The sequence below is a fragment of the Pantherophis guttatus genome, chromosome 5 (genome assembly GCF_059756535.1).
Source record: "Pantherophis guttatus breed Tessera chromosome 5, ASM5975653v1, whole genome shotgun sequence".
NCBI classification, from domain to species: domain Eukaryota; kingdom Metazoa; phylum Chordata; class Lepidosauria; order Squamata; family Colubridae; genus Pantherophis; species Pantherophis guttatus.
The window spans coordinates 62,409,137-62,418,672 of NC_142067.1; the positions used below are offsets into that span (position 1 = coordinate 62,409,137).

Below are 9,536 nucleotides of genomic sequence, written 5' to 3' on the forward strand. Positions count from 1 at the left end.
AGGCACAGATAATAAACAAATCAAGAATTATAGACCAATCTCACTCTTAAATTCGGATTACAAAATATTTATGAACATTATGGTGGAACGGTTTAAAAAAATACTAAATGATAAGATACACATAGATCAAAATGGATTTCTTCCTAAGAGACAAATTAAAAACAATACCAGAATAGTGATTAATATAATGGAATATTACGAGGCACATCCAGAGAGACAAGTTGCCCCTGTCTTTCTGGATGCACAAAAAGCCTTCGATAATGTAAATTGGGAATTTATGATTCGACAAATTAAAGCCATGAAATTCGGAGATAAATTTGAAAAGATGATTGAATTGATTTATTCCAAGCAAAAGGCAAGGGTAATAATAAACAGGGAGATTACAAATTCATTTAAGATAACAAAAGGAGTTAGACAGGGTTGTCCTATGTCACCTCTGCTTTTTATCCTGACCCTTGAGATATTATTACAGAGAATTAGACAGAAAATAGAAATAAAAGGAACCAAAATTAAACAGGAAGAATTTAAAGTGCAGGCATTTGCAGATGATACGGTATTTGTTACAGAAGACCCATTGGAATCTGGACCAATTCTACTGCAAGAGATAGAGAAATATGGGGAGGTCGCAAGCCTTAAAATTAATAAAGGAAAAACTAAAATGCTAGTTAAGAATTTAATGGAAAAACAAAAAGGAGAACTCGAGGAAAGAATGGGACTTCAAACCATTAAAAAAGTGAAATATTTAGGTATTTGGTTAAGAGCAAGATGTTCAGCATTAAAAAAGGATAATTATACGAAATTAATATAACAAATAGGGAAAGACTTAGAAAAATGGGGGAAATTACAGTTGTCACTATTAGGGAAAATCGCAAGAATTAAAATGAATATCTTACCGAAACTACTCTATTTATTCCAATCGATTCCTATAAAATTAGATAAAAAGTCTTTTAAAGAGTTAAACAAAATGATTATGAAGTTTGTATGGGCGAAGGAAAAAAGGCGAGGATAAAAATAATCTCACTTCAGGATAGAAGAAGCAGAGGTGGCTTTGGACTCCCTGTGTGGGAAACTTATTACAAAGCAGCGAGTTTGGTCTGGGTTAGGGAATGGATTAATTTAAAGAATAGGAGAATTTTAAAATTGGAAGGACATAATCTTCAGACAGGGTGGCATGCCTTCATATGGAACACTGGAAATAAGAAACATTCACATTCATATTTTTATAGACATACAATTCGAGATTCACTGATACAGATTTGGGAGGGAATTAAGAAGAAACATCTCAGAATACGGGGCGTGGTTATGGCCGTGGTGGTGTGAGGACGTTTTCTCCACTTCGCAGGGCATTTTACGGAAGATAAATGTGGATTAAAGTGTTTGAAATGCACTGATAAGGACCAAAATTTTATAAATTGTATCGGAAGAGCTACTGGTCCAGCAGACTGACTTTGAAATTGGTAGGTCACCCTGAACGACTCAAATTTTGAAGCTTTTCATAGCGTGGGAAACTGGAAGGAGCGAGGGGTGACCAGATAGGCAGTCGCGATTGCATATTTGGAGTAAATAGCTGTCTTTGTTCTCATTATCACTGCGATCTGTGTTTGTTTTTGCTGTGGGATAAAGGCACGGAACATCAAAAGACTGGTGGAAGGGGTTTTTTTTTCTCTCTCTTGAAAGAATATGTGAACTTTAAGTTGATCTTTTGTTTGTGAAAGTGCCTGAGTTGAAGCGGCAAAACGCATTTCTGGGCAGTGCCTTCCAACGGATGTTAGCTTTTTTTTTTTAGGGAAATTACGTAAACTGAATTGAGAACTATAAACTTTTATTGCTGGCCCTTTTGAGTGCAATAATAAGCTGTCTCAGCTTCAATATTGGATTGCTGTCCCTTAATCTTCATTACAGACCCTCTTGGCAAAAGTGGATAATTAAAACTTATTAAAAATGGCGACCCAACAATCTTTAGAAATGCAACAAGTTGCTGTGGCCTTAACCAAAATTAGTGAAAAGATATCAGGACTGTCAGATAGTATGGATAATATGACATTGGAAATTAAAAGAATGAAGCAAGAAATGAATGAAAATTTTGCAAAGCAAACAGCAGAAATGACAATAATTAAAGATGAAATTGAGCAGATTCATACACATGATGCAAAGATAGATCGGCAAATTGGAGAAATCTTTTTTAAAAATGAACAACAAGATAAAAAAAATTGTCTTTTGGAAGAAGAAGCAAGGAAATATAATTTGGTTATTCGTGGAATTCAAGAAGAAAAAGTGGACAATTTGAAACAACGAGTTTTAAAATGGCTCAATGACTTGGATACACAAATCACATTTACAGCAACAAATCTGGCAAGTGTTTTTAGAATTGGGTTTAAAAGACAAAACGGCTTAAATAGAAATGTACTTGTCAGATTTGCAAATCTTAGTGACAAATTGGAAGTGATGGTGAAAGTGAGAGAGATGGGTGAAGCTTTGAAATTTGAGGAGAAAATTATTCAAGTCTTTCCGGATATATCAAGAGAAGAAAGGGCGTGGAGATTTTTTTTGAAACCAATCACAAAGGTTCTGAGAGACAATGGAATTAAATATAACTGGAGACCGCCACAGCAACTAAAATTTTTTTATAAAGGAAGAATGCAAATAATTACTTTGGAAATAGATGCAGTGTTATACTTACATGAACTTGGATTGATTGTAAAGTATGAGGACGTAACAGAGATAAAAGATCAAATGCTCAAGATGGGTGGAACATATGCAAAAACATCAACACCAGAAGAAAAAGGGGCTGCTGGAGGACAAGATCCTAAAGGACTAAAGCGGAAGGAAATCTCACCTGCGATGGTTGAACAAAAGAAAAGTCGTGATGATATAATGGGAGATGGAGCGGATAAGAAATTCAAGGATTTTGAAAAAGAATTGCAGGAAGCTGAGTGCGGGGAGAAGTTACCACCTTTTCTCTGAGAGATGAATTTAAGTAGACTACCCAAAAGAAGTAACCCGACCATTGGCACGTCCCCTCTCCCCCACTCTCTTTATAGAGGCGGAAACCAATTGAGGATGTGGGGGACGAAGATTGTTTGTTATTCAATGTTTGATGTTTTTTTTGTCCTTTTTTGTTTTTTTTATTGTTTTTTTTCTTCTATGTTGAATGTTGTTTGGAATGTGGGAGATTGGTGCTGGGATCTGGGCACAGAAAGGAAGAGGAGGGGAAAGGATTAAAAAAGTTACAGTTTAAATGGGTTTAATAAAAATAATGACATGGAATGTGAAGGGTACAGGGAATCAGATCAAGAGAAGACAATTGGAACTTAAAATTAAAAGAGATTTACCAGATATATTATTTTTGCAAGAAACCCATCAGAAATCTGAAGTCTCAAATAAAATGTATATAAAGGGTATGCAAATTTATGAAAAATCTTTTGGAACCTCAAAAGCTAGAGGAGTTGCTACATTGATATCAGATAGGGTATATTTTGAAAAAGAACAAGTAATTGTGGATGAAGAAGGAAGATATGTAATAATTGTGGGAAATATTAATGAGGAAAAAGTGACACTGGTTAATTTATATTTACCAAATGAGAAGCAAAAAGAATTTCTTGAAAAAATAACTAAAATTTTGGAAATCGAAAGTGTAGGGAAAGTAATTGTGGCTGGGGATTTTAATTTAATTAGAGATAAAATAGATAGTACTAACCCCACTCGTTGTGGAGGAGCAAATAAAATGGGGACCTTAAATAAATGGATGTTTCAAAACGGCATGGTGGATGTCTGGAGAGAAGTGAAAGGAACTGAAAGAGTGTACACTTTTTACTCTAAGATACATAATACATATTCAAGAATTGACTATATCTTAGTTTCTAAAGATTTGTTGAATAATGTGGATAAGATAGATGTGGGAATTTTTAAGGATTCTGATCATGCAGAAGTTACGATGGAAATAGATTTTAATTTTGAGAAAAAAGGAAGTTGTTGGAGATATGATGAAAAACTGTATAAAAATGAGAAGGATAAAAAATGGATATTTAAAAAATGGGAAGAATGTTGGAGATTGAATGATAATGGAGAGGTTAAATTTGAAATTGTTTGGGATGTGATGAAAACAGTGTTTAGAGGGGAAAGTATCAAGTTATCAAGCAGAAAATATAAAAATTATAAAAATAAAATTGAAAAAGATAAAAGCCAGATTAAAGAATTGGAAAATCAATTTTTGCTTACTAAAGAAAATTTTTTTTGGGAGGAATTAAATTTGCTAAAAAATAAATTGATAGAAGAAGATATAGAATTGGTAAAAAAGAATATGAGATATTTAAATAGGAATTTTTTTGAATTTAGCAATAAAAATTCTAAGTTATTGGCAAGGATGGCGAAAAATAAAAGAGAGAAGAGAGAAATTGGAGCCTTGATAGATGATAAGGGTATAAGACGCTATAAAAAATTAGAAAAATGTGAAGTGGTCAGGAACTTTTTTCAAAATTTATATTCGAAAAAATTAATTGATCAGGGAAAACTGAGAAGCTATTTAGAAAAACATGTTGTGAAAATTGACCAAACATATAAAGATTTAATGGAAGAAGATATAACACAAGACGAGATTAATGGAGTAATACAAAAAATAAAATTAGGGAAAGCTCCAGGTGAAGATGGATTACCTGCTGAGTTTTATAAAGAATTTAAGGAAATAATAATACCAAAATTGTAAAAACTATTTAACGAATTTTACATGGTGGAGAAGTTCCGTTGTCATGGAACAGAACGGTGATATCTATAATCCCTAAACCAGATAAAGACTTAGAAAGGATTGAGTCCTATCGGCCCATCTCTTTAATTAATCAAGATGCAAAGATATTTACTGCCATTATAAATAATAGATTAAGTAGATTTATAGATAGATATATAAGTTATAACCAAGTAGGTTTTGTGAAGGGTAGATACATGAGTGATATTGTCAGAAGAGTATTAAATATTATAGATGTTGCTGAATATAATGCTGATAAAATAGGTATAATATCATTAGATACTTTCAAAGCTTTTGACTCTGTACAATGGGAAACTATTAAAACAATTGTTGAGGTACTAGGTTTTGGTAATAAGTTTATACATGTTATTTCAAAACTGTATCAAAAAAGTAGTGCAAGAGTGAAGGTGAATGGAAGGCTGACAGAAGAGATAAGATTGGAAGCGGGTACAAGACAAGGATGTCCCCTGTCTCCAACATTATTTTTATTAGTTATGGAAATTTTGACTAAAATGATAGAAAAAGATGAAGAATTGGAAGGGTATAAGGGATATAAGATAAATCTGTATGCGGATGATACTTTGATTATTTTGAAAGATATAGAGAAAGATTTGAAAAAGATACATAAGCATTTGGAAGAATTTGAGGAAATGACAGGTTTGAAAATAAATTGGTCAAAATCTGAATTATTAATGAATAATAATGGTAAGGAGTGGGAGAATATGCAAGAACAACTTGGGATAAGGATTAAAAAAACATTGAAATATTTGGGCATAACACTTTCACTCAAAGTTAAAGAAATGAAAAAATTAAATTATGATGTGGTGATGAATGAAATTGAGAAAAAGATAGATAAATATAAAATGATAAAGTTGTCTTGGTTTGGTAGAATTGCAATGTGTAAGATGATGTTGTTGCCAAAGTTTAATTTTTTATTTGAGATGTTACCGTTAAACTTGACAGAGAAAGATATTGAAGGATATCAGAAGAAATTGGATAAATTTTGTAATGGTGGGAAAAGACCTAGATTAGTGAAGAAAATGTGGTATCAAAATCAAAAGGAAGGTGGATTAGGAATCCCCAAACTACTCAATTATTATTGGGCTTATGCTATTCGGACTGTGGTAAAAATATTTAAAGGTGAAGATAGTCATTGGAGAGATTTAGAATTAAAGGACATCAAGAGATTTGGCTCAACATGGTTTTTAGATAAAGCAAAATCAAAATGTGTAATTAATAGCTATTGGTTAAAGGGACTGAGTAAAATTTGGAACAAATTTGTTAAAATTTTAATTCCAGATATAATTTTCTTAGGGAAGACAATTGAAAATTGGCCGATTAAAACTAATATAAGTCGTGATAGGGTAATGGAAGATGAAAATATACAAACTATAATAGATTGGTTAAAAACTTCAGAAAATGAAAGGAGGAAAAAAGAAATCATTGAAAAATTGGGTTTAAGCTGGTTTGAAAAAATACAGATAGAAAAATGGACTAAGAAGGTAAGGGACAATTGTTCGATAAGTAGAAGTAAAACTGAATTTGAATATTTAGTATTCCAAATTATGAAAGATGAAATTGGGCTAAAGGGACTCGTTAGTAAGATATATAAGATTATAAATTTTGATGGAAAACCACAAAGGGTGATGAAGATGAATTGGGAAAAAGAACTTAATATTAAAATATCAGATTTAGATTGGAACGTGAATTGGAAGAGTAGAATTATGAAGACTTTATCTGTAAGGATTAAAGAGCATAATTATAAGGTTGTTTGGAAATGGTATTTGACTCCATTAAGATTGTCACTGATGGATAAAAAAATTAGTAAACAATGTTGGAGATGTGATATGGAATTAGGGACTTATGAACATATGTGGTACAAATGTGATAAAGTTAAAAAGTTTTGGCAACAATTGGAGGAAATGATATTTGAAATGATGGGGAAAGCAATAATATTGAGACCAGAAACTATATTACTGTTGATAATTAAGGAAATAGAACCAATAAAATATGAGAAGGAATTGATTAGAATTATGATTATAGTGGGTAGAATCATAATAGCCAGATATTGGAAATTAGATGTGAATTTTAGAATAGAAGAATGGTATTGTGAAATGTGGAAATTAGCTTTAAATGATAAAATGACATGTGATATTAAAATTAGAAATGGTGACTATAAATAAGATATTTTCTGGAAAATTTGGAAACCATTTGTGGACTATGCACTGGGAAAATTGGATGCTTCGGTACCTGTACCCCGAGAACGTGGATTTTGGCGATCATGAGGATATATCCGAAGAACCAAATCTTCCTTTCTTATGTATAGCACAGGGTGAAATATTGTATATGTTGTTTGTAATGTTAGTAATTTAAAATAAAAAATTTCAAAAAAAAAGAAAGAAAGAAACATCTCAGAATACCAGGCTGGTTATCCACTATGGAGGCATTGATCTACCCCAACACATTAGATATTGGTAAAATGGTAAAATACAGTGAAATTTTGGACAATGGAGGAAGATTAAAAACTAACCAAGAATTAAAGGAACAGGGAATAACCATAGATTGGTGGCCGTATCTTCAATTGCGATCTAGATACAGAAAAGATTTAGAGGAATTTGGATTTGAACCAAAATTTACACAATTAGATAAATTATTGACAGGCCTGGAAGAGAAGTTATTATCTAAAATATATAATTATTTATTAAATTTTGACTTAGAAGAAGAAATTGTAAAGGGACCAATGATAGCATGGGCAAAAAATATTGGGCACAACATTGAGTTAGAAGAATGGGAAAAAATATGGGAGAAAAACTATACATTAACAAAATCCGTTGCATATAAAGAGAACCAGTATAAAATGTTCTATCGGTGGCACTTAGCCCCAACACGACTCACAAAAATGTACCCCAACTTAAAACTTAATTGCTGGAAATGCAATCAAGCACAAGGCACCTACTTCCATGTATGGTGGCTTTGCCTAGAAGTTAAAAAATTCTGGATTAAAATACAAAAATGGCTAAAAGAAATTACACACTATAAAATAGAATTTAAACCTGAACTGTTTCTTCTGGGGATTATTAAAGAAAATTATCCTAACAGGATAAAATATTTAATTATTCATATAACTACAGCAGCTAGAATTGTACTTGCGCAAGCTTGGAAAATGTCCACTATTCCAACAGACTGTGCAATAATCCAGAAAATTTTTGAATGTGCAGAAATGGACAAACTTACTTTATAGAATTAAACAATAAGGAAGACTCGGAATATTACTTAACTTGGGATAATTGGTATCAATGGATAGAAATTAAAAATAAGGAATGTATAGAACAAAATAAGATATAAAATGTGATTAAATATTTCGATTAAGTAGGAACATTTAAGAGCCCTGGTGGCGCAGCAGACTAAAGCACTGTTATTAACATCAGCTGCCTGCAATTACTGCAAGTTCAAATCTCACCAGGCTCAAGGTTGACTCAGCCTTGCATCCTTTCTAAGGTAGGTAAAATGAGGACCCGGATTATGGGGGCAATAAACTGACTTTGTATAAAAAATATACAAAAGTATGAAGGCTATTGCTTAACGCATTGTAAGCCGCCCTGAGTCTCCGGAGAAGGGTGGCATATAAATAAATAAATAAATTTAAAAAAAAAACCATGTGGGAATAGATGAAGAAAGTTAAGAATTAAGTAACGTCAGAAAGGCGTTGAATTGTATAATTATTACGGATGTATTTTTGTTATAGAGGTATTTTAACTTGTATTTTTGGATTTTAAGTGTTAATAAAGGTTTTTCAAAAAAAAATAAAAATAAAAAAAATAAATAGAAATATTAGACAGGATGCAGAGATAAAAGGTATGGAAATAAAAAAAGGAAAAATATAAACTACAGGCATTTGCAGATGATTTAGTCTTCATTCTGGAAGATCCACAAGAAACAGGACCTAAATCAATAAAAAAAATTAGAGGAATATGGCGAAGTGGCAGGATTGAAAATAAATAGAGAAAACTAAGATATTAGTTAAAAATCTTATAGACATGCAGAAAAAAGAGTTAATGAAGAGAGTAGATATTCAGATTACTAAGAAAGTAAAATATTTAGGGATTCACTTGACAGCAAGATGTGTAACTATTAAGGAAGATAATTACTGATTCAACAAATTAAAGCAAATTTGGAGAAATGGAAAAATATGCAATTATCATTAATAGGAAGAATAGCTACAATAAAAACGAATATATTACTGAGATTACTATATGAATTTTCTTTTTATTCCTCTTTCCCACATATGTTATTGCCAGTCCTCTAATAGATGCTTTTGCTGTATCCCATACATTTTGTAATGATGTTTCTTCTTTTCTATTCTCTTTGAAGAAGAAGGCCAGCTATATTTCCATAAATTGTATAAAGTCTTTTTCTTTTAAAATTGTTTGGTTCATTGTCCATCTTAACTTCTTTTTTTGTCCTCTGCATATAATTTTCATTGGATTATGATCCGCCTATGTGCTTAATTCTATACTTATTTCTTGTATATTGGGTAGTAGCTCAGTTGACATCCACATCATGTCTATTCTAGACCAAGACATATATCTATTAGAGTAAAATGTATATTGATTTTTGTCCAGATGCATCCCTTGCCAAGCATCTTGCATACCTAATTCTTCTGCCAATTTAAAAAAGATTTTTGGAAGTGTCTTCCTAGCTCTTTTATTTCTTTTTTCAGTTTTATAGTCCAATTCTGAATCCACAATTGCATTGAAGTCACCTACAATATATATATTCTCATATTCCAGTTCTATTA

At 31.7% G+C, this 9,536-nt stretch overlaps 1 protein-coding gene across 1 annotated transcript; it reads left to right on the forward strand.

Moving 5' to 3' along the window:
- Positions 1 to 1,680: 1,680 nt before the first annotated feature.
- Positions 1,681 to 3,006, forward strand: LOC148113412 (uncharacterized). The gene has a single exon (XM_087895227.1). The coding sequence runs from the start codon at positions 1,942 to 1,944 to the stop codon at positions 2,962 to 2,964; it is 1,023 nt and encodes a 340-aa protein (XP_087751353.1). The 5' UTR covers positions 1,681 to 1,941; the 3' UTR covers positions 2,965 to 3,006.
- The last annotated feature ends 6,530 nt before the right edge of the window (positions 3,007 to 9,536 follow it).

Coding starts and splice junctions, on each gene's coding strand:
- LOC148113412 (XM_087895227.1), top strand. CDS start 1,942: ATGGCGACCCAACAATCTTTAGAAATGCAACAAGTTGCTGTGGCCTTA.